At 43.5% G+C, this 24,899-nt stretch overlaps 2 protein-coding genes across 2 annotated transcripts in view; both read right to left on the bottom strand.

Moving 5' to 3' along the window:
- Nucleotides 1–1,593: 1,593 nt before the first annotated feature.
- KLHDC2 (kelch domain containing 2) lies at nucleotides 1,594–14,640 on the bottom strand (the record flags this gene model as incomplete). Its single annotated transcript, XM_081999935.1, has 13 exons — nucleotides 13,925–14,640; nucleotides 12,986–13,065; nucleotides 11,846–11,963; nucleotides 10,269–10,384; nucleotides 7,906–7,987; nucleotides 7,730–7,813; nucleotides 5,631–5,711; nucleotides 5,495–5,553; nucleotides 5,023–5,132; nucleotides 4,483–4,555; nucleotides 3,238–3,325; nucleotides 2,000–2,052; nucleotides 1,594–1,717 (listed from the first exon to the last, which is right to left on the bottom strand). The coding sequence occupies exons 1-13, from the start codon at nucleotides 14,078–14,080 to the stop codon at nucleotides 1,594–1,596; spliced, it is 1,224 nt and encodes a 407-aa protein (XP_081856061.1). The 5' UTR covers nucleotides 14,081–14,640.
- Nucleotides 14,641–17,157: 2,517 nt separating this feature from the next.
- Nucleotides 17,158–24,899, bottom strand: part of KLHDC1 (kelch domain containing 1) — a gene marked incomplete at both ends in the record, with an annotated part of 28,683 nt that continues 20,941 nt past the window's right edge. Inside the window, 5 exons of the mRNA XM_082001052.1 lie at nucleotides 17,158–17,332; nucleotides 17,443–17,495; nucleotides 17,834–17,918; nucleotides 22,114–22,186; nucleotides 22,941–23,053. Coding sequence (XP_081857178.1) covers nucleotides 17,158–17,332; nucleotides 17,443–17,495; nucleotides 17,834–17,918; nucleotides 22,114–22,186; nucleotides 22,941–23,053 — 499 coding nt within the window. The remainder of the gene's footprint in view (nucleotides 17,333–17,442; nucleotides 17,496–17,833; nucleotides 17,919–22,113; nucleotides 22,187–22,940; nucleotides 23,054–24,899) is intronic.

Below are 24,899 nucleotides of genomic sequence, written 5' to 3'. Positions count from 1 at the left end.
TAGCTTCCATGGTAGCTGGCAGATGAGGACCAGTTCCTGCATCGTGGTTTAGATGGACTCTATGATACAAATAGCATAAAGATATGCAATTAAATTGCTGGCATTTGGTCAGTGATGCGATCTCCTGCTGTTCGTTCCCCAAGGCTCTGAACACTGGAGCCAAGCACTCGTTCCCCACACTGCTGGGCAAAGGTGGGCCTGAATTTGCTGCGGCAAAACTCTTGTGATGTTGTTTCTTCCCAATACCCGCCGCTTTCCTCTGAGGGGGGCTGGGGTTTCTAGTAGGAGTGCTTTGGTTTAAAATGCTTCACTTGAGAAAAGGCAGAATTTTATTTTTCCTCAAATATGCCATTGGCCAGCAGGAGATGCAAAGCACAGTTCCAGCTCTCGCCCTCCAGAGCTCCTGCTCCCACCAGCGCAGCCCAACTGTGCTGCATAATTATTACCCCTGTGGAGGCGAGGAATGTGCAGGGCAGACGAGCTGCAGACTCAGAATAAACCCTGTGTGCTGTATCAGCACAATCCCCAGAGAGAAGCAACACCACAGCTCGGCTCTCACCGCCCCGAACTGTAGCTAAAGGTTACAAAAGAAACCGGCGCAGGAATTACCATACAGGCATTATTTTGTTCTAGAAGTCAAAGTTTTTAATTATTTTTTTTGAAGACAGCTTAAACATGCTTTCACCCATTCCCCACAGTAGCACAGCCTGTTCCTTGTCCCCGATGTCACCTGCTGGGGCTGCTGACAGCGCTGAGTCAGGGACAGCAGGCACCCACCCCTCCCACAGCCACTTTTCAGGGTATCTCCACCAAGCTGACATCCTCTGTGGCTCCTCCGGCTGTTCTGGTTGTAGGTGAGCTCCACAGCTGCTAACAGGCTCAAGCACTTTCAGTTACAGGTGTCAGGGCAGAATATCTGCTCCCTAAGGTTCACAACTGAAGTTCCACAACATAAAAGAGTTCCCCAAAAAAACCAAACTACAAACAAGCAGAGAGTAGTGATGCTTTAACATCTGAAGGTTTACGACAGTTCATCTACCCTGACAATGTACAATTTCCAAATCCCATTTCTCTGACCTTAAGCATTTGTGGCAAAATGTTAAGCAGACGGTTTCCTAACGCAGTAGACTAAAACAGGACTGCTCCCCCGCCACAGCAATCTTCAGCCTAGACTAAAGCGACACTCAAATAGTTACAGTGCGCCTCAGTATTGCCTGCACAGCCACCGAGTCCTCAGGTCCTTGACTGGGGACTCCACAAGTGTTTCCACACGTGCACGCTCCATCTTCTCGCTGGGGGCTGGCCCTTGCATGTACTTCAAGGCGGACAAACCCAGAACTAGTTCTAGCTCAAGCACAGGATACATCTCCACTTGCATTAAATACATTTATTGCAAACTTCTTTACACAAAAATAGGTTCTCTCTAGGCCATTCACATGCAACTTAAAAGGCAAGAAGCAACTACCTACAACGATACGGATATTTAACCTATACAAGTTTAACGTTGGCCACGCTGGGTAAAATTATTACATCTTCTTAGAACTGCTCATCCAGGCACAGCTCATTCAGAGATGGCGGCTGGTGGCGGGGGGCTCAGGAGCCTGAGGTGTTGTTGCTTCCAAACCGCTGATTGACGCTGTGCAGCAAGTGCTTGGGGAGGCAATTCCAGGAACTGGCCAGCATCTCCTTAAAGCAAATGACTGCTTCGAGGCACAGCCTTGGGGAGAGGGAAACACGGCCGGTGTTAGCGCGGTTTTGAACAAGGGCTGCAAGGTAAGCTCATTCTTTGCAGCTAATTAGTGAGGGCTTGTTCTCATCGTCGGTGCCAAATGCAGGCTGCTGAAAGGAATCTTGCTCTATCCTCTCATAATTGGCTGCTGTTCTTTAGGGGAATAAATGTTTTCAAGTATTTTAGGAACATAGAAACAGGTCTGGCAGTAACCCTGCACTAATTGTCTGAGATAGAGATGCAAATAATGTGGAAGTCTTGCTTTCTTACCTTACAAGAGATCTTGGTTGTAGAGAAAACACAAGTATTTCATTACTGTGAGCCTGTGGGTGGGGAGGGGGAGAGACAGAGAGAGAAGCAGCTCGGTTATGTGAATTCACGTTATTACAGCAGGAGCCAAACCAGCCAAGGCTCACACAAACGGCACAGCTCTGGGGGCTGGAGGGGCTGATGGTGGGGCATAGACCAGACTTCGTGTAAATCACAAAGGCAAGCAGGCAAACTGAATGCAGCATTGCTCTCCAAATCCTACAGCGTGGGAAGTTACAGGAGCTCAGGGAACGACAGGTGAACCAAAAAAACAGCTCTAGTGCCACTTCATACAAATGGCTGTTAGGGACCGGGTGCAGGAAGGGGCCAGGCTCACTCGCTTTGCCTGTGCTCTCAGGCAGAGCCCTGGGCTGGAGCCCCGGTCTGGCAGGGCTAGAAGCTACAGTCGGCACAAGTGCGTAAGGGGGTGCCCTGTGAGCCCCACGTCCCAGCTCCGAGCCTGGCCAACGCCCCTGCTCGGGGGCAGAGAAGGGAACACCACCTGCGAGCAGTTTCCAAGTCTTAAGGGCTCTGCACCGAGGGACTCTGGACACGGGGACTATATCAGACTCAGCCGTTGATGGTGGTTTTTCTAAAAATGTTTACGCCTGCTCCTTGAACGCACATCAACACGTTATCTGCCAGAGCAGAGCTGCTGGCGCACAAAGAACTGTTGCACCACTCTTGTTTGCCACTCGCCCGTTCCAGCTGACGCCCACTGGCTCTTACACTAGAAGGTGCTGGCACCCTTCTTCCCAGTCTCCCTTTCCAGCCAACTGCTGTTTCTACAGGCCTCGGGACACCTCGTCCTGGCTGAAGAGCCCCTCTCCATTCTGCCTGGTCTCACCAGGCCTCTCTGTAAGCACCACAGGGAAGAAGTTACTCGGGGGAAGAGCTCTCTGAAAACACCCCCGTGAGAAGCACTGGGCAAAGTAGTTAGGAGATAAGGACAGGCTCTAAGTGAAACACACGTGTGAGGGAAAGTAAGTCATAGTTTGTTTAAATAATGAATAATGACCTGGTTTTCAGAAAAGCAGCAAAGCATTTCCCCTTCGAGCTTTGTTTATGCACCTTTGTCAGCCCTCACGAGATCATACTGCTGACCACCAGCATTTCACACTCACTGGAGTGCTAAGACACCACGGCTCCTGCAGGAAGGGCCGGGCTGCACAGGAAGGGAAAGCTTGAAATAAACTTACGGCTTTAGAATGGGCAAGCAAGTTGTTGGCACAGCCCCCGAAGACGATCACCTCTCCCTCTTCGCTTGCACAAGCGGTATGCCACAACCTAGAAACAGAAGTCAGCACTGCATTAAACCAAAAAAACACCCCACCCAATAATGCATGTTTGAGATTTGTATTTGAAGTTAACACATGCAAGTTTGCCCTTCCAACAGTACACTGTAGACGTGAGACGTGACTACTTGAACAGGAGTTTATGCTCAAGAGAAAGAAAACTGGTCAGCAAACCAAGGGCCATGAAAGGTGTCTGGGTTCAAGCAGGGCTGTGGGGCTCGCTGCACGCTCCCCGCATGTGCAGGCACGTGTGAAACCCACGGCCCTGTCGCTTCTGGAGAACGGCCGTTGTGATCTGCTTGCACAAACTTTACCTTCATGTCCCCCTTGAGTGAAAAGAGTGAATGAACCATCAGTCAGATTCTGTATTGCTCTCCTAAGGCTTGGGGAAACAACTCGTCTCACACACACGTTCAGCAACACCGTGCCACTGTCCTGCTGCTCCAAAGGGGGCAGGGGAAGTGGGGGGCACCAGCTCAGCCTTGTCACTGCCCCAGGAAGACAGACCCCTCCTCATCCCCACCAGCAGCAAGGGCAAGGCCAGACTGGGCAGGCCAGGAAGCATCGCTGCTTTACTCATTTAACCTCCACCAGAACACTTCCCCAAACAAGATGGCCCACAGTAACTCACGACACAAGTGTTTTCAATGCCATATACATGCATCACGGTAGTTTTGATGCTTTTAAATTGCAGGTCATCATCTCTAATTTACTCATCAGGAAGATAAAAATATCCAGGTGTGCACAGAATTAGCCACCAGCGAGGATGCTCAAAAACAGTGACACCTGCCTGTGTCCAGTTTTCTGGCAGAGCAAGAACTCCCGGGTTCCAGTTAGCTCTTGTGCTGGCCCTCGCAGATCAGAGGCCTCTGCAGCCAGGAGATCAAACCCTCAATCCCCATGTTTCCTGCCGTTTCACAAACACTCAGCTATCCGCTACCTCCAGCATCAGCCCTACAGTGGTATTCGTCTTGCTTTTTGTGCGCACGTCCGATACACCTGCATTTCTGAGGCAGAAGCCAGCACTAGTATTGTATTGCTAAGAAAAAGGAGTGCTGCAAAGAGGAATGTGTGTCCTCTGTCTGACAGCTGACATGAAAAGCTTCCTCACTCTTTTTTTGCGAGTTTCCAGGGAAGTGTCTCCCATACCTTGGTTTTTCAGAATAGTTATGCTCAAACTGTATCCACTCATTCTTGCTGATACAATAAATCCAAGCGTCACCTGAAAACAAGCAAAACCCCAAACACAAACAGCATTCTGTTAGTTCTTTCACATTTGCAGCAATACACATGTAGTCTGGTGTAACACAGTCCATTTTTGTTCTTAAATAAATCAAGTTTTTAGGAAAAAACTCTATGAAACTTTGGGCTGTCTGTTTGAAAACAGGCATTTAATAATGGTTTATGGTAGTGAAGTCAGAAGGGAAAGATGGTGAACTGTAAAGCTCTTACTAACTGCAATTTGCATTAGATACATTTTTAGAGCAATTAATTTCTATAAATAATAGTGTCTCAACACACTCAGTGACTCCTACTCTGTGAAATTAGCTGTTGACCATAAAGAGTTGGATCACAAGTGCATGGAAGGAATTTAGAAAGCATTTAAGGTGACTAGGCAATAACTCAAGCTTCTGTGCACAACAGCTTAAGAACACAAAGACAACACAAAATCCTTTTGGAGCGACTTACTTAATGGCTGCTTGTCTGTGGTGAATCCTCCAAAGAGAAAGAGGTGATCTGAGGAAATTGGTGTTAAAGAATGCCACGACCGGCCAACTGGGCAAATGCCTTGCGTGATTCTGTATTTCAATAAAAGCACTGTAAATTACAATATGCACTACAATAACATACTGCTGCTCTTTTCTGCTCTGATTATTTTTCAGATATTTGAGGGCTGCAGCTTCATACCATGCATAGCTCATGACCCAACAGCAAGTTTAACTTCTTTAGGCACAGTAAAAGAATTTTAGTCGTGTCAATACCTAAAAAAGCCTGACAGCAAGAGTTAGCAACTGATCAGGAGGATCAGTTCTACTCGACAACTGACTTGTTTACTTTGTTTACTTGCTGGAGTTTACAAAGTTTCACTAGAACGATGAGAAGTAAGAATGGCATCTTCATACTGCTTCACAAACAAAAGAACTCAAGTTTTAGTACCTACATTTCATTCCACTCCCACGTATCCAGATTCAGATAGTAAAGATCGTTCATCCTGGACTCCTACAATAAAGCAGACCATGGCTGAAATACTCCGTTCAGGTTTCAATAACATATCATTAAATTGGGTTGGGGCTTACTCTGTATCTGCCACCAAACACGTAGCCTCTGTTCCCAACTGTAGCGCAGGCGTGAGCTGCTCGTGGTGACGGAGTTTTACCCTGCGAAAAGAAAATGTGAAATAAGGTAAGTTTATTCGATACATTAACACAAGAAAGAAAACGTCATTTCACCAGAAACCCGCAGTAGATGAAGCGAAGAGGAGCGGGGCTGAAGACGCCCGTTGCGCACATGAAGCAGCACGGCTACGGCCGTGCCAGGCACCCTGGGAGGCGCGGGGCAACAGAAGACACAGCGGGGCAGGGCCCGGCTCCTCTCCTCTCCCAGGAGAGCTCACCTGGACATCGCACCCAAGGCAAAGCAAGGTCTCACAGCTCCACAAGTCAGTCACGCGAGGAGAAGAAAGGCTGAACTAAAGTCAGATTTAAGGCCAACAAGGAACAGAGAGTGAAAAAACATCCAGTAAGTCATTCTGTGTGCAGAAACTTGATTTTTTTTGATGGATGGAAGATCAGAAAACTCATTAAAAATGGATTATTTTTTCCCTCCCTCTTTAAGTGTCAAGGTATAAATTTTGCTTTTAGAAGAGGGTTCAGACAGTCACAAGGGACCTCGGATGGTAAATGAGACAATGACACAGTAAATCATTAAATGGTATTTTTCCTGAGTTACTTCTGAAATACTTGAGGTCTGTATGTAGTAAGACAAAGAAATTCTTTGGTAATCTGTATAAGGAGTTACTTATCTCAGATTTAATTTCCTCCAATTCTGTGGCAATATCGCTCCATTTGCCTGTTCCTGAATACTTGCAAATGGTGTATATTTGCAATTATGGAGCATTTCATTTGGTTGTGACCACAATCCAGCACCCAAGGTGAGGCGTACCAAACCGTCACATTACAGTGAGGATGACAGGAAACCATACGTTTCGTTTCCCTGAGCTCCATGCCACTGAAGTGTGAGAGCAAGCAAGTCAACAGGATAAAAGATGGAGGAAGATCAAAATAAAAAGCAAGTTCCCTGTTTTTAGAGAGGGGAGAGAACCTAGGTAAATAAGTGGTTTGAATTCAGTTTAAATGGCCTCAAGAACGCTACTGAATAGGCAGCAGGTAATTTTTATTTTGAGGAGATGTTTCCAAGGCTAATTCTACCAAGCGTGTTGTAGGTAAGATTGCAAACACAAGCTAATGACACCTCACTGAGTCCATATATAGAAGAGAAATGAACAGTCACACTTTGCTGGCAAGACAGCAGGGCACAGGGAATTAAGACAGCTTGCCCAGAAGCGGAAGAAGGGAGAGCGCCCTGGTCACACAGTCCTAAGCTTAGCTCCTGGCCAGGCTTCCTCCCCTGGCTGGATCAGCCTGCGTGTCCCAGGAGGGAAGCCAGAACGGCAGGAACCAGCAGTGCTGCAGACGCAGTGCTTCCCGCCAGCCACAGCTAGAGCGGGCGGCCCATGATTTGTCCCATGGAGAAAGCAAACTTAGCAAGCACCACGGAGACAAGATCAGCTCCACACGGTCCATTTGTGGACTCCCAGCCTCATGACCGTGCAAGGCATTTCTCACGTCCTCCTGCTAGCTAGCACCAGGTATTTCAGAGAGCTCTTCCATCTTTTCTAACTCCTGGCATTTAGGCACTGGTTTATATCCCGAAGAAGGCAGGATCACAGAGCACCCGACAACTAAACACTTGGCAGTTCAAGAGTGGTGACATCTAAACAAGGCTGCAGGGTGGAGCAGGAAACTAGAAAAACGTATTTTGGGTGAATTTCCATGCCTCTTGCTTGCAGTTAACCACATCTTCTAAAATAATGCCAGGGAGTTACCGATTAGAGATAGGACCACCCATGAGATACAACAGGTTAAGACAGCTTCACGCTGCAAGTTAACCGAGCCACACAGCCAGGCAGTCGGAACATCTGCGGCCCAGAGCCACTGCTGCTGGGACAGACCCCGCACAGCTACGCAAGGAGGCCATTTTATCAGTGCCCTCCTCTAACTTGACACAAATTAAAGCAGTGAGGCCAGGCCTACCAGAGTCATGCTTATTTTCATAGGATGCTACAAGAGATGCTACTTAATGTAACTTAATTAACTGACATAAGACTAATAATTACCGTAGTTATAGGCTGGCTCCAAGTAAAAGTTTCCGTGTCCAGAACATGCACATGGTCATTCCATCCTCTAGGAAGACCTGAATTCTTTAAAAATATTAAATAAGCAACAAGTTTTAATAAGCACTAACCAAATACTGAAGTTTAAATAGAAATTGTTTCAAGGTTTACTTACTTACCCAAAAAGAGGTTTCATCAAATTCAAAAGTCCCCCGTTGTTTCCCTTCAGGAAAATAACCATAGCCTCCAAAAAATATTAGCCTGAAACAAAGCATGCATCAAGATCTATTAGAAATGCTATCTCATCTGTTGCTACAAATTAAAGTTCTGTAAAGGCTGTGCTCAAACAGAAGACACAAAAACCAGGGAAGCTCCTTTGGCTTCATTACTTCCACTATGTCTACAGTGCAAGTTTTCCAGGTGTGGGGCCCCATCCCTTGCCTAATCGACCCTACCACCCACACTAAATCCCTCTGTAGCTGTTTCCCAGGCCTCAGGCTTCCAAGCTTTGCACCAGTTCCAAATGTGTGAAGCTACCAGGCCTGCTGCCTGGTCGCTGCGCTTCCGCCTTCGCTACCAGGGCTCCCACACAGCAGCTACAGGTGTTTATTCCTTCATTTTCCCTCCTCCACCCTTTCCAAGCCCTCTGCCCGTTTTCCCTAAGCCCAAAATGTTCACAGACACTCCTGTGAGAAGCAAAGGGAAAGCACTGCAACTGGGGCATGGTCACTGTGGAGAGGTGTGCTAGGCAGGGCAGGAGACCAAGGGACGCTACATGGAGCAGACCCTCTACCAATGAAGCTGCCTGGGAAGTTTTTAGTTCTGGGGGGTGAAAGACATTTTCCTTTGTACTTGCTGCATTTTGTTTCAAAGCCCGAAGAACTGTTACTATGAGCTGTCACTCATCTGTTTTTACTGTTCTTTTGTTTTTTAAAATGCGATATACCTTTAAATTTTATGTTTGGGTTTTAGAACATATTAGAAACTAATGGCATGGTTTTGACAGAAATTCTTATTGAATTATGAAGTAACAGAAAGCAATCTACACCACCTAACTAAACACCTACACCTCCAGTCTTGCACAGGTTTACATCTAAACTGATCACATCAAGTATTCTAACAACAAGCTTTTTCTCCATATCAAGAATCTGAAAAGCAGCACCACGGGCAATTTCCTCTCTTTCGTGAGTTTCTGCAGCAAATCACACAGCAAATATCGTAACAATGAGCTCTCTCTCCGTGTAATGGACAAAGCAGCACAAGCTTTTAGGTAACAGCTTAAACCCCTACCCTGACGTGACAAGACAGTAAGAACGTGTAACCCTTGCCAGTTGTGACCAAAGGAGAACTAGAGGCCCCTGACTGCCACATTCACATCAGACCTCCTCAGCCCCCGGCATCATGCACCCAGCAGCACTGCCCACGCCGGGCGCCTGGCCCGCAGCCTGCAGAGAGAGCCCTGCTCTGCGGGGATCAGCCTTTCCAGCTTCTCCTGCGAGGGGACAATTCCGGCCACGTGAGCTGTCACCTGTGCCAGAGCATTTTAGAGTTCTGTTCTCTGGGAGACAGGAACTTTCTGAGAAACCAGCCCTGGGCAGATCCTCCAAGAAGAGAGCCAAAAGCCCCTGACCACCCCAAGAAAATTCACTTCCATCCCCAACCGCCTGAGCAGCTGGGATACGGCAAGCTTGTGGAAGCAGGAAACCACCTACCTACAACAGGGGCTTTCCTCAGTCTATCCTCCAGTGCCAGAAGGCTGGAATGATCTCACCACACAGCTCCCTGCTTAGGGGACTAGCACTACACTAACTAAATGGGGGAAGCTCAACGCTTTCTCCTTGTCTTCCTCTTCTTTTCCAAAGTTTGCAGTGCCAAAAGGCCTTCTGGCATCTCTGGGACACTCTCCCAACACATTAAATCTGATAACATCAACAGTAGCTCATCTAACACATTCCTGGTTTTGTGCAACCAGCACAAAACACACCAAATTAAGCACGTGCCTCGCTGAAAAAGCCACACGTAATTTTAAGATTGACATGGCTTCCTGCTCTTCAACTATCAAAGAAATGCAAGCTGTCCCACAAGGCATGACCAAAAGACTTCATTTTGCGTGATAGGGGAAATCCTAGAACAGGCTTCTGCGAAGAATAATTCCAGACACAACTGCCAAGAGTAATGACGCTGATATAAGCAACCACAACGCAGTGTCTTTAAAGCGAGGTACCGAGAACGCACCATGGAAGATTTGCCTCTAATGAGCCTACGTTTTGGACTGTGACTCACACAGATACTTTGCAGCTTACATATACCGAAATTGCGAGTGAGGTTTTTCGCTCATCAACCGTTAAAGGATGGAACAGTTTTAAAAGGCTGGCTGAGGAAGAAATCCAGCATCTTCCTGAAGCATGTATGTGCTGCAGGCAAAAAGTCCTTCTGCAGCTCTTATTCAGACAAAAAGACACAACAGTGACAAGACCACAGGTGATTAAAAGCAAACACACGCGCAACGATAGCTGTGCTGACTTCGTTGCTGGAGCCTTACTTGTTTTTGTAAACCCAAACGCCAAGTTTGTCCTTTGATGAAGGGGGTACCCCCTGACACTCTACTCTGACCCACTGCAGCACTTTGTCCGTGGATCTGGAATTTAACATGTAGAACTGTAGAAAATAAAAAGATTTTTTTTTACCCACACAGCTTAAAGCTTAAATCTGACTAACGTTAAAATATTAATTTCTAATTAGCATGTATTGGTACAGAAATAAATTTAAAGTTCTTATCCTAGCTGCACAGAGCACTGACAACACATGGAACAAAATATGGATCCAAAGATCCTTATCTTTTTGCAGACTCAAGCCCCAAACACCTTTTACAGAAGTAACAGGACTACAGACACTGAGTTTTACTATCCAAAAGCTGACATGGGATACAATGAAGGTGTGCACAAAGTAGCAACTGTCTTACAATAAAAAAAAAATCTGGTCTAAAAAAGTACTTTTTTTACAGTATCATCCCTTCTCTGTGTGTTACATCGTTTTACATGGAGAGAAATAGCTGATACACATATATACACTAACTGAAAAGTAAGAACACTGCAGCAGGAAGGAAGCAAGTCACACATTGTAAATGTCATCTGCTTCAGACTCTTTGCAAGCATTGCACCAAGCTACTTTCAGTTTATATTTAAGAGCAAGGCCAAAACTGTTACATTTAAGCCACGCTTCAGAATGTCAAAAAATATTATCAGAGACTCCAGAGAAGAATAATAGTTCAAACACCTGCAGAGCAGTTACAAATCACCTCCTGATATTATTTCAGTGAACTCTGGAAAATCCCATCCTTCAAAAGAAGCAAACTCAAAGGCACCAATGCAATACAATTTTTACAGGGTGAATTGCACAGGAACAACCGCAACCAAAACAAATAATAGGTCGCGGTGTTTCTTCAGCGGTGTAAAGCTACCGGAGTACAATCATCATGTGAAACGATGCAGAGCTGAAGGCTGACCTGTTCTACAAACATCGTGTTAGCTGACCTGTTGCAGAAAAATTAATACACTGAACTGGTAAAAGTCAGCCAGCTAGTCACCTGGAAAAATCATTTTTTCACTTGGAAAAATAATCCAAGTGGTAAGCACCGTATTTTGTTAGTCAAAACTTCTTAGGCAAGCACAAAAAGAACACGGTTTCAGTTAGTTCGCATCTGGGGAAGCCGCTGACAGGATGAGAAAGCTGGTTATCTGCTTCCAAGAACTAGCAGTAATAGTCAGTAGATTAAAATATTATGCTGCAGAAGCCATGGAGGACACAGTGACGATACACACTCAGCATGCCCTGTTATTAACGTTTAAGCTCTGAAATGAGATCCAACCTGTCCAGTCATTCAGAAGAAAACAGAATCATAGAATCTTTGGGTTGGAAGGGACCTTTAAAGGTCATCTAGTCCAACCTCCTTGCAGTGAGCAGGGACTCATGTCTCCTGAGTTGTTAAGATTATACACTTCTTGCTTTGGACAGATTTTAATTAACTGAAAAGGCCACCTCTAGTTTATAAAAAATGTGAACAAAAGCTAATGAGGGGAAACTTCTTTGTGAGGAGGGGTTTACCTTTAGATTACTAACCTTGTTCGTATTGCCACGTGCATGATGTCCTCCAAAGAGGTACACCACCCTGTCTACACACACGGCACAACTTCCAGACATGGAAGGTGGAACATCTCCCTCTGTTTTACTCTTCTTCCTAAAAGAACAGTTTAAAATATTTTATCTGATGAAAATGAACAAAAATTATTTTATCCAGAGTGGAATTTTATAGCATTACCAGTATGTTTTTAATGACAATAGGTCACTGTGGACCATTCAGTTATGAGTTCTTCACACCTTTGCAGGTTGAACAATTTACAACACTAACCTGGTATGACAGAGGGGCGTGGGGAAAAGGCAATTTAATTAATACGTGTTTTGTGGGGGAGGAATCCTGTCTGCCCAGTTCAGGAGTTTGGTACGCCTTTCACGTTCAAAATCCTCAGAAAGATCCTCAGGCAAAGAGGATGTACCTGTCTAAACTGAAGGTTTCTATGTTGCTACTGGATTTTTAATGTTTGTAAACATTATAACCACAAAGATGAGTTTCCAGCCCATGTCCCAGGCTGTCCCTAACCACAATGAGGACTGGAAGCACTGCTGAAGTGGCACTTTCTGCTAAGCGCTCAGGGGACTTGGCTTCGCAGCGCCAGGCCCAAGGTAGCTACGGAGCTGTGGAGCGCTGGATTCCCTCGTCTCGCACTATCAGGCACGCAGGTTTCTCACAACTTCCAGGCTCCCAGTGATCTAAGATGACACAGTAGTTTCTTTGGCTGCATCAACATTTAAAACCAACTTCTTAAAAGGACAACAAATAAAAAATTCAGTACAGGTTCCCCCACCAATGTACCACTGTAATCAAAAGTGGCACAAATACAATTTTCAGGTGCTATATCCTATACCAGGAATCCCCAAACACTTCACACTGTTGATCGCATACTCCTGTATGGGCTGCCTGTCCAAGCTGCCTCTCCTACTTTACCCTATGAAAACATATTTCTTCTTTTCACAGAAAAAAAGAAATATTTGGGAAATATTTCACACATTTATGCAACAGTTTGATAGAGATCAGGGAATTCTCTCTGTTCACAGACCCTCAGCATGCTTTCTATGCCAATTTAAGAATTTATCTCTTTTTTTTCCTCCCAAAACAACAACTAAGTTAATTATTTACCGTACCATCTTCCAGTTTCCATGTTGTAGATCCATATTTCATCTCTAGGCAGATAGAAGTCGTAAAATCCCCTAACTTGGGCATTCTGCAGAACAGGTGAGAAAAGAAAAAGCAACGTCACAAGGATGCTTGCCACACTGAATTACAGACTCCTGAGAATGTTTACACCCCCTCAGAGATCTAATCACAGAACAGAACACAGCAGGAGCAGTGCCTGCTGCGCTCCTGCGCCTCTCACCTGTGCAGCAGCCCTCGGAGAGCAGCTATTAGCCTATTTTAGCTTCTGCGGGGGACCAGAGACTGGTCTGACTCTGCAGAGCCAGAGACTGGGGTAAATAGAAGTTAAACCTCCTTTTCATAGCCCAAGCAGGATATCTAGGAGGCATAAATGAGCCAAGATCTCCTTTTTAGTTCCCCCACCCCCTGCATCACACCAGCGGAACAACACACCAAAAGCTTTGTCTTGAGCTACCAATTTATTTACCGAGTTCATTGACAATTCATCTTCATTCCTGTCAAAATTGTAAAATGACGTGGTTCTGTCTGCAGTACACGCATACCCCAGTGTGACAAATAACCAACCCGTGATCATTAATATGCAATATATAGCTGTGCTGATAATGCTGTAAATAAAAGCACCATTTTGCACGGTGCGCATTTCAAATCAGACAGTATTTCCTTCTTTTCCAACAGACACGTGAGTTGACAAAGGCAAACAACACCCTGCATCCCACAAAAGTTATCTGTTTGCCAAGATCTGCATTTAACGCTCAGGATTTATTTCAATATTTCAAAATTCTTAAAATGTCATATTCCAATTTGATAACTGGAGCTTTTCTTTTCTGGGGGAGGGATAATTTCACAGAGTCGCTCCCAAACTGATGGGACGTAATTACCAGCACCACGGGTGGCAGAAGGCTTGCTTAACAAGGAGAGCAGCGTACCTTATAGCCTCCCCAGACGTACATGCAGCGTCCATCAGTGACCGCCACGTGCCCGCTGCGCTCAGCAGGGCTATCGTTCTCCAGCTGCTCAAAGCTGTCCTCAGCTGGAGCCGGGAGCTCTTCATCTGCCTGCAGGTCTTCATTATCATCGGCCATATCGATACAGTGCTACGTGCACAGAATAACACATAGTATGGAGCTTTGAAAACCATCAGGGGAAACCACCAGAGGAAAAAAACGGAGAAACTACACACTGTTGGTTCTTTCACAATGATGTTTCAGTGGAAGAAGTTATCCCATCAGTCAAGAAAGTTTCAGATGGGGATTCCTCAGTTTTGTGTGATTTCTAATCGTTTCAGTTGCCAATTTAAGCCAATGTCTCTTTTAAAAAAAAAAAACAAAACCACACTTATCTATAAATAAATTAATTGATGACCAAATAACCAAGCCACAGGGGAATAGATTTGAAAGCTTTGCCTACAGTACAGTTTTCACAAAACTGAAGACTCCTGCACCTTTTCAGGCAAGGTCCCTTTGGGCTGCCTAAGCCGGGTCTCCCGCACATGTTTTCCTATAGCTGTTAAATATAGGATATGTTATCTATGTTAAAACAACAACAACAACAACACCAACACCACCACAACAAAAAAAACCCACCCACAAAACAAAGTCCCTTGGTCCAAATTATGGTGGCAGGGAGAAGGTCAAAACCCAGATTGTCCTGGAAAGACAACTGCTACGTGCATCCAGCCTTCGGCTCCTGAGCCCTGTGCAGCTTAGGGGTAGGAGCAGCCTCCAAGCCAGGGTTTTGCTGGGCAAGGAGCCCCAGGGCCACGCTGTCACTGGGGTCACTGGTAATTCAAAGCCCCGACAGTGGGAGGAATCAAATCAGGAGGAGATGCTGAAGTCAGCCCTGCCAGGTCATGGGGAAGGTGCTCGCACGCCCTGCCTCAGTCTGTAATGGAGCAGGACTCCTGAAAAGCCAGAGCTGCCTTCCACTTAGAAGCCAGTCCCAAGTCCCCTTCTGCTTTTAGCTTTCCTACAGCTGTGAGTTGAAACCGTCACCACACAGAGACTTTCAGACACGGATCAAAAGGTCAGGGAAGTTGGAGAGTGCAAGCAATGGCTTTGTGCAACCAGGCAAAGCCAGAGAAGCAAAAACGACCTTAACGAGACTCAAACCCCGCACTCGCACACTTGACAGCTACGCCACTCCTGACAGATCTTCCCCTCATTTGAATCACTCCAGTGATGGAGACACTACACTACTACCCTCGGTGGTTTATTTCTGAGTTCTGATTAGGCTATAAATTAGAAAGCCTTACCCACACCTCAATGAAATCCGTCTGCTTCAAGTTAACCGGATTTTTACTGTCTTCTCCCGGCTAGTAAGCGGTTTTATTGTAATTTTTTTAACAAACCAAGACGCACACGACAACCATTCCCCTTTAGTCATTCTTCAGTCCCGTCCACTTCTCACAAGTCCCGGCAATTCCCAAGCCCTCCATGGCTCTACCCGGCCTGCCCACATCCCCCCCACACCCTGTCTCCTCCCGTGCCGAGGCAGTCGCGATAAATTTTACCTGTCGAGACAGACCCGTAAGACGGGACCCAACCTGCGCGGCAGCCGCACTGCCCTGAGCAATGCGCCATCACCGCACTTGCCGGACCCGTTAACAAACCCCCGGCCCTTCCCGCTTGCTGTCAAGCTTTGAGCCCCACGGCGCGCAGCCCCCTCCCCGCTCCGGCCTCCCCCCACCCCCGCTCAGTCCCCCCGCGCCGCCTCGGCGCCCAGACCCGCGCCCCAAAGTCCCCCCGACGCCCCTGACCGACCCGCCTCCCCTCCGACCCCCGGGTCCTACCGCGGCGCGGGTCTGCGGGCCGGACGCCGCGGCCGCCCCCTCCGTCCCTCAGCTCGGCGGGCCGCGCGGCGTCAACATCCGCCGCGGGCGGCCGCTTCCGGCAGCGCCGCGCAGGCGCCGTCCCGCCCCGCCGCGGCGGGGGGCCGGGGCCGCCGCGGGGCCCCCAGCGCCGGTGGCTTGGCAGGGGTGAGGGCCGGCGCAGGGGCGGGGCGCGGTGCCCGCCGGGCTGAGCCACAGCGCAGTCACGGGCCGTGCCTCGGGGGAGCGGGGCCGTGTCAGCGGCAGCTCCGGCCCCCAGACGGAAACCACGGGACGGGCCGAGGCTTCGGGTATTTCTTTGTCGGGAGAAAACCGCGTTAACCGAGCGGTGACAACTCCTCACTTCAGTAAAGCCACCAAACTCGTACTGACTGCCCAGGTTCAGCACGTACAAAATTACACCCACTCGCAAAACTTCCCTTTATGATACAGATTTGCTCCAAAAAACTCCTCTCCCTGCTTAAGGATGCTTTGCAGATCGAAAAGGCGGCAAAAACTAGGCAAAATCAGTCCCGATTCAACTCTCTATAAAATTTTAATGACTGTGCTCCTGTTAACCAAATAATTGAAACAGAAAAATAGCAAGTACTACATATGCTCTTTTTAAACAATAAATAAGCATTTTTTTAAACCAGAATTAAATATAAACTTTACACATCCAAAATACAATATACAACCTATTTCAAAAAGGACTCAATTACAGAAACATAGTAAAACTGTATCATGAACTGCATGTAAGCTTTCCTATACAAACAGTAACGCAGCTCACTGCAGCTTTTTCTTCAAGTTCCACGGTCAGCTTACCGGTTTTTCCTACTTTGACTAAGACATCTGGCTCCATCATTGGACCAGCCAGCCAGATGACAAGAGTCTGGTGGAATCAAACAATAAGATTCAGTGGTGTTAGGAAATTAGTTACCTTTTTCAAGACTGACAAGCATGAATCTTCCAAAGATACTGTGTTGAACTAATTTTACCTTTTCAGAAAGGCTGATGTGATAAGGCTGTAGTAAGATTTTAGACTTAAGCCATCTCTTATCCAACTGAAAACATTTTGTATCATTTGTCACCTTCAAAAAAGAACAAGTTGTATGGACTGTCCCATTAAGACCACAACAGCGGAAGTTAACAATATATACAAATGAAGTTTTATCAGTTTTCTATAATGCGGGAAACAAAAGAGAAATCCATAAAAAGGATTTCTTTGTTCTCAAACTTCACTTAGAAACTCAGCTTAACATACAGTTCTGTAGCATTAGTAAAGTTCACTAACAAAAGACTGCTCGTACGCCGTCAATAAACCAAAGTGTTCAACTGTTTTGTTGCCATTGTTCATGTGGTATTTAGTTGACTTTGTCTTTCCGTTTCAGCTTTTTTCTCTTGACGGTGGTTAGCTGCAGCCCAGAAGGTTATTTTTTTCAGCACCTGCTGCAAAAGTTTGGATGGCAAGCATGGTATTTGATTCTTTAAGAGAGTTGCATTTTTACCAATGCAGTCAAGACACAACCTGAAGATGGGAAGAAAAAAAAAGAAGAGAGAAAGATTTAAGTAAATAGTCTATAACCTAGAGACCTTTGTGTACAAGCATGGTGCCATATCGATTTACACTAGACTCACCTGAGGAGTGAATAAGGTTGCGTCTGAAATATCAACAAATCACTGCAGTGGCCCTGACCAACAGAAAAAAAAAGAACCATTAAAATGACAAACAGCTTATCTCAGAAATACTGCTATTTTCTAGATTAATGTAACATTTATTACCACATGCATAATTTAAAACTGAGAATACTTAGATAATTATTTATAAAGAATCTGAATAACAAATTCCTTTTTATGAGCCTAGCAAGGAAAAAACCCTCCTAAATTCTTTCCAAGAACACCCAAGGTCACATCTTGTAACAGCACGTTATGAATTAACTCAAAAATATCAAATATCAATTGTATTAACTTTATTTTATTTCAGTTTTAAATATCATAGTGATAGGATTTTATTACTCAGTTTACTGACCGTGTCCATGAAATGCAAGTCATCTTTGCTTCCACCAAACACCATCACTTCTCCTTCTTTTCCAAGGCAGGCTGTATGCCACAATCTAGAAATAAAATTAGAGATAGAATTGGTGACCAAGTAACAACAACCAGTTGTGTGTTACCAGCAAAACACATCTAAAAACTAAATGTTTTTAAAGGTTTAAGAGAAGCAGTAAGTTTGCTTGTATATTAACCTCTTCACCTCCCATAGACTCTCCTCCATGCTTCATATTCAAGCTCCTTTTTCAAAGATTCTTTTGCTATAAGGATATAAATTCCTTTTAACTAAAATGGAAAGGTCACTTTTCTAATCCTGTGATTCCACTACTTACACACAGAGCTTTGAAGTCTTACTGGCCTCACTACTTACCCAGCAGAATTTTACAATTTTAAATAGCATATTTTACAAGTTGCTCTGTGAGCTGCAGAAACAATAAAGCCTGTTCTTTATCAACCTGTGTCTCAAGGCAGACCTTCCATTCTCAGGGAAGAATGGAGAATAAGCACCGAACGCTCACGGGAGCAAGGCGATTACCAGTCTCTCTTCTGTTTGGCCATTTATTTGCACAGAGTATGTTGGGACTTAATATCTCTGAGCTTCCTATTTTTTTCCTCAAATATTACTGAAATGCATCAATTGATTCATAATGTACACGGGCAGAAGAGGCAGCCACGCATGCACAGAGCATGATAATATAACCCTTACTTCTTAGAAAATCAAGACAAAAAAATTATTTCAAAAGTCTTCAGAGGTAAGAAATAATGCTTTAAAATACAGTATTACTCATTTCCTTAAGAATGTAAAAGGAGAGAGCAATGTGACTATCCATCTCATGAGAATTTTGCTGAATGATTATATTTCATACAGACCAATGTATTTTTGACATTATTTGACTTTTCTGTACTCTAGTTATATGTGCTTTGTCTTATTTATCACTACTTCAACAAAACACTATAGCGGAAAATTTTTTGAAACCCAAATTAACTATACAAAATAAGCTTTTGCCAAGAACAGCATTTCTTTTCCATTGTTATTCTTTTTAAAATTTCCACTATTTCTTTAATTCATAACTACAATTCTAATGGCTTTAACATTGTGGGGCTTTTGGTTACAGACTCTTATCCCTGAACACTAGGATGAGAGCTTCGGAACACAAGTTATCCTGTTTCTGTTTTACACTTCCCCCAAAGATTCCTGGGGACCATTTTCTGGGTGTCAGTTACTTACATCATGCCCACAAATAAGGTTTGTGTTGTGCATATAAAAGCACGTGGTATAAAACCAAACCAAACCAAAACCTGACTTGTATAATCTTGCTTTAACAAAGATGCTGCTACTTCAGCAGCTACACCTTGCTAGATTTACTTTTTATTATTAGCGGATCAAAATCTATAATTTTTCTACTGGTGTATCACCACTGATGTAAATATCACAAGATGATTATCACCACAGAGCTCTGGCCCTTTAAATCTACTTAACCAAAATAACATGCACCACTAGAACGTTCATGCAAAAGTTCTCACTTTCTTACTCCAGTGACATCAGTAATTATTCACCGTTCTCCTTAGGCTAAACTGTATCCCACCTTTTCTCTTCCTCATACCTGTAGATAGATCTGTCTCTGCCTTATCTGCATTACGAAAACTCTGGCCTGGACTTCATCACCGAAGAACACTGGGAAGCCTTTCCTGCCTTGACTTTGTTGACATCCTAGCCCGCAACCTGATGCTTTTTCTACAGACTGAGTTTATGTCCTCTCACAGCTGCTCTAACTTATGACCTAAACATTCTAATAAAGCATGTTATTTAAATTATACAAATGCTGCATTGATGAAACCTTTTTACACAGCTCTTCTAGCTAGAATAACAGAATTACATTGTAATGAAAACGCTGGGAATCTGTAAGTTAAACATACCAATTTTTTCTCTATTTTAACCTGGCATGCAAAATGTTAGCTAAAGTACAATTGATGGACAGAAAGAAGAAAAATATTTTCTACCAATACAGAATCACGGACCTATAACCTGGAAGACAGTATTTTTTTAGAAATTACTAAAAATGAAGGTTGAAGGAAATTATGCTTTACAGAATTTCAGGAGGGCATCAATTCTGCAGAAGCATCAAGACAATACACTAATCCATGTGTGATATGCTGTGTATTATTATAAAATAATAGAAATATATAAAAGAAGTACACGTGTACATTTTAAGTCCTGCTGTAAAGTCATACGAGCAATAGAACTGACTTAAACCTTTTTCAGCTGCAGAGTACCTGCAGTAATCCTCTATAAGAACAGGGATACAATTATGGTACAAGTAAATACTTCACACTCAAACTAGTTCAATATATAGCCAGGCTTTTGGTATGGCTCCTCTCCTCCATGTTTCCAGGACTTCCTAGAAACAGGTTATTGAATTTTTTTTTTTTTTTGAAGGGGGGAGATAATTTACTTCAATAAAGAATTAGGTCAATGAAAGGCAACTATCCTCAGCCTACAAGCTGCATACCAAAGTCTTCAGGTGGTGGAGAACCATAGGACACATCTGACCTTGAGGGAACTCTGAGACTTGTCAGCATGTGACCCAAAAGCTCTGTTCTCTTAGGAGGGTCTGGGCTGCGCATGCAGTACGGTCCCCAGCAAATTTAGCGGTGTCAACTTCAGGAACCCTCTTTGGGGCTTCTGCTGCAGCAAGGAAGGTGGCTTGCTCAACAGCCTCTCTGCCAGCACAGCCAAGTGACAGTTCCACTTTGTAGCCCAGTACGGGACTTGCCCTTGAATTGCCTGAAAAGCACTTGGGACTGAAGATCACAGGTTCCTAACAGCCAGACCTACTGCCACCCGAAGCACAAATGTTATTCCAGCTTAATGGCAGAGTAAAGGCTCAGCTGCAGCTCCCTAGGCTGCTGCCCATAGAAAAAGCACATTCTGTCCCTTCCTGATCTTTTTTCATGATGCACCAGTAAAAATAATTACACAAGGCGAGGCAGTCCACTTGGGCAGTTAACTTTTATGAGACTTTCCACGTAAAGAACTGAACACAAAGGCAGACGATGTGCTTTGTTATTTAAGGCAGTCATCAGTCCCTTCACAGATCAGTTCGCTAATCGTAAAAAGAAAATATTCTATGAAGCTAAGGTATAAGTTTATTTGGGCTTGAAAGATTTTGAAATACAAGAAAGCAGAAAACTTGGTCTAACAATGCTGTTATATTTAGAAGACACCCTAGAATAGAATAAAACAGGAAGAAAATTAATTGAGGTAAAGATATTTCAGTAATAGAAAATAGAATGTAAGGCAGGAAGCATGCAACTGCCAGACCAGAATTGTACACCATGCTAAAAGGAGGATATAAAATTGTGCTGAGAGTACCTGGGTGAATGTATAGAATGAATTCCATGAAAAACTGAGTATTTACTATCTACAGCAAATCAATTCCATAGTATTCACATGATAAATACAGAGAATGCTTCAAACACTGTGTTAAAAAAAAGTCTGTGCTCTGATACAGCAAGCACCTGTTTTCAGTGGCAGCTTCTGGTTCAGAACACGAAACTTGCTTTCTTTAGCCAGAAAGAATCTCTCCCTTTCTGTAGTCTTAAACTAGAGAGGGAAGGGGAACAGAGTCTGGAAAAGCCTGTACTGTTACCAGTATGAACAATACATATTCGAGAACTAGGTCCTTTTTGGTTGGCAGTTAAGTCCTCGAAATAACAAAACTCCACAGTCATTTACTGTGCTGTTTAGTACTAAATTCAGTTTTCCAAAACTGTAATCATAATTAGCTGCTTCTGCTCAGTGAAAAAAGAAACCCAAAGTATTTTATAATACTTTTGAACTCTGAAAGGTGCATCAACATTTTCATGATTGTCTTCCCCACGTTTCTAATAACGTATCAACATTCATCAACTTTTTTTATTCTCATAGGTTATTAATTCCTCAAAAGTTATGTGATACACATTTTCTTATATAAAAACAGTTTGGCTATGGAACACTAGGTTAGTTGGACACCCAGATCCTTCACCACAAAAAAATTTTTTACTGCAAGTAAGCATCAATTATAACAAATATAGACAGTAATAATGCTGTATCAGGTATGAAGGAACGTAAGGTAGTAAAGCAAACTATTCAATCATGCTGCATTAAACTTCTAAAATATTCTTATAATGTAGTTTAAATATACTCTTCAATAATTTAAAATCACTTAATTTTTAAAAATGCCTAAATTTCAGCAAACATTATTTATTTTTGTATACCTAGGCCTACTCTTAGGCAAATGGGTAAGCTGCTTCCATCCATTTGTTGTAATGCTGTGAATCCAGCCATCACCTACAATATAAGAACATGTATTAGTACTTTTTCTTGGGACAAAGTATTACCTTTCTGATTTATACAAAAAGCTCTAAGAGTTCTAAGAGCACATTATATTAAGGTAACAGTAATATCTTCACTATATTACCTTGCATCTTTTCAGTCTTTGTAATTTAACTTAATCATTCAGTCACAAAAAGCTCACTGCACTGAAGCCTGGAATTAAAATACACTTACTTTTCTTCTTTTGGACATACTGAGAAAAATCACCACCTCCCACTGAAATACGTCTGTGACAGTCAAAACTACTTTCACTATTTTAATGAAAAAATGTGAAATTAAGTTGCCTTTTCTAGAAAAGAACTCAGTATAGGATTATCCTACTTCCCATTTAAGATTTTGTAGCTGTGATTTGTTATTCATCCAAAAATCTACATTAGGTTGACATTGTTATTTGTATCTTCTTCCTGCAATTGCTGTGGATATCAAAAGTTGCCTCTTGTTCACAGCAAAACGCGTGAAACTCTTGCCTTTATTCTTTAGATGATAGACAGTTTGATGAAAGGTTCATTATCATACGTTCTCACTGTACCACACAATGTGCTCCTATATTTCTATAAGAATTGTAAGATAGCTAGAGAAATACTCAAGTGCCGTGATAATTCTGTAACAAGATTTAGGTCTAAGTTGTTTGAGAAAGACAACAAATGTGTATACTACACAAGGTTAGTACTAAAGTGTACAATAGAATTATAATCTTTAAATTACTTACTTAAAGGAACATTATCAGAGCTTAGGCCACCAAAAAGAAAAAGTCTGTCATCTCCTATTGGAGTCAACGTGTGCCAGGATCGATCCTTTGGTTTCTCTCCACTGATATTAATTCTTGGTGAAACAAATAAACAAAAACAGAATTTCAAAGAATGCTGAAAATTAACCTGCCAGAAAATTTAATAGGTAATTTGTCCTAGAACAAGCTTGGATATCTTCCCAGTGAAAAAGCTGCACTTAGACAATCTGTATTTACTCTCCAGAAGAGCAGTGTTCAAATCTAAAGTAATTTCTTGTAGTAACTGTTCTCTGAACAATCAGTAATTATCAAATGTAATGACAAAAGCATCGATTGTTATTTTGTTTGTTTTCTTAAGATCACCAAGCCTGTGACAACACACAACTGAAGGCACTTCAGACAGCAAAGAAGGGACTATATATTCAAATAAACTGCACAGTACATGTAGGTAAACAGATGCGGGGAGATAAAATTTACTGAATCCTGAGGGGCTAAAGTCTCTCTACTCCTAGGAAAATGATCTTAAGTGATACAAGGCTTGTGGCTTTACCTTTTAACCAAAGGCTACTACCTCTTCAACCATTGTGCCTTTTAACACAATGGTGGGTCACCCAAACTTTGGGATAAATTTTAGTAAAAAGTGGAATTTCTAAGTATAAAAGAGATGTACGTTTACTATTCCAAAAAACTGTTCATGTTACAAAAAAATCGATTTTATATTGATTTCCTTTTAGCCGCACAGTTAGGTATGCTTCAGATGAGAGTCTGAACAGTAAAGAACCTGAACATAACAAATTACCTATAGTGGGTGGCCTGAATTCACATCATCTTCGTTTAGGCACTTAGGTGTGCAGTTGTCCCAGGAGGACCCCAACAGAGCCAGTAGAGTAAGGACCTCCAGAGGGCATCAGCCCACCTAGTAGCTTGATACTAACAGGAGACTTCTGTTGTAGAGTACCTAATGTTACACACAAAGAATCTAGGCCACCGCACTCAGGATGTCCTCATTTTGGAAAGATGATGGAAAAAGCAGATGCAAACACCTGTAAGCTCTCTTGCGGGGTCAGAATCTTAGTCGGAGACTGTCCAGGGTGGGGAAGGAAGGAATGTTCAATCCAGGTAGACTAGCACTCAAAAAAAACGTTACTTTCCACACCCCCCCCACTTGGCTAAAGTGAGGTGAGTGTAATATACACATATGTGTGCTCAATCTACAACATGAACAGTGCAGACACAGTCATCTATAGTTCCTTTAGAGTCAATGAAGAGAAACAGGTCCTTGAAGAGCACAACTCGTGACTTATTTTAGATGTCTACCTTCGCAGTTGTTGGCTCGTGCCCAAGAAGTGCCTATTTCTCTGAACTGAGCACAGAGAAGGCCTAGGGCGAGTAAAACACGCATCTGCAGTTTAGTTAGAGGAATTTCACTACTGGTGACTGCTAAGAAGTTCTCCATCTGGAAGCAAGGACTGAAGAATCATAGCTAATTAAACAGTGATTGCAAAACTGTCCTGCTAAATTTGGCACTGAAGTTGAAGCCAAGTCACCACGTTTGAGCGCCTGCTTTGCTCAACTCTTGTATAAGATTCTTCTAAAATTGGAAAAAGAGACAGACTGTGCTGAGATACAACAGGCTCTGACGTTTAGAAAAATATATACCAGATACTCAGAGGTGATAACGTTTCAAACCTTCATGCTACTGATCCAAAAAATTATCACAGTAACAGAAATAACGTAATATTGAACATTTTGAATATCAGGTCAGCAGAGCTCAGGGGAGGCAAGGTAACCTCTGGGTAGTGGCAACTTACGTAAATATTGGAATCTCATACTGGAAGATATTCCTGGATTAATAGGTTAATATTAAGCAATTACTTAAGAAACCTGCACAGAGTTGAATAAGGAAAAAAAAAAAACTTGACATGACTGGCTAATGAAAAG

This window comes from Phaethon aethereus (genome assembly GCF_964289735.1).
Source record: "Phaethon aethereus genome assembly, chromosome: 5".
Lineage (NCBI taxonomy): Eukaryota > Metazoa > Chordata > Aves > Phaethontiformes > Phaethontidae > Phaethon > Phaethon aethereus.
Note: the sequence above shows the minus strand (reverse complement) of the source record. Positions and strands in the feature narration are given on the sequence as shown.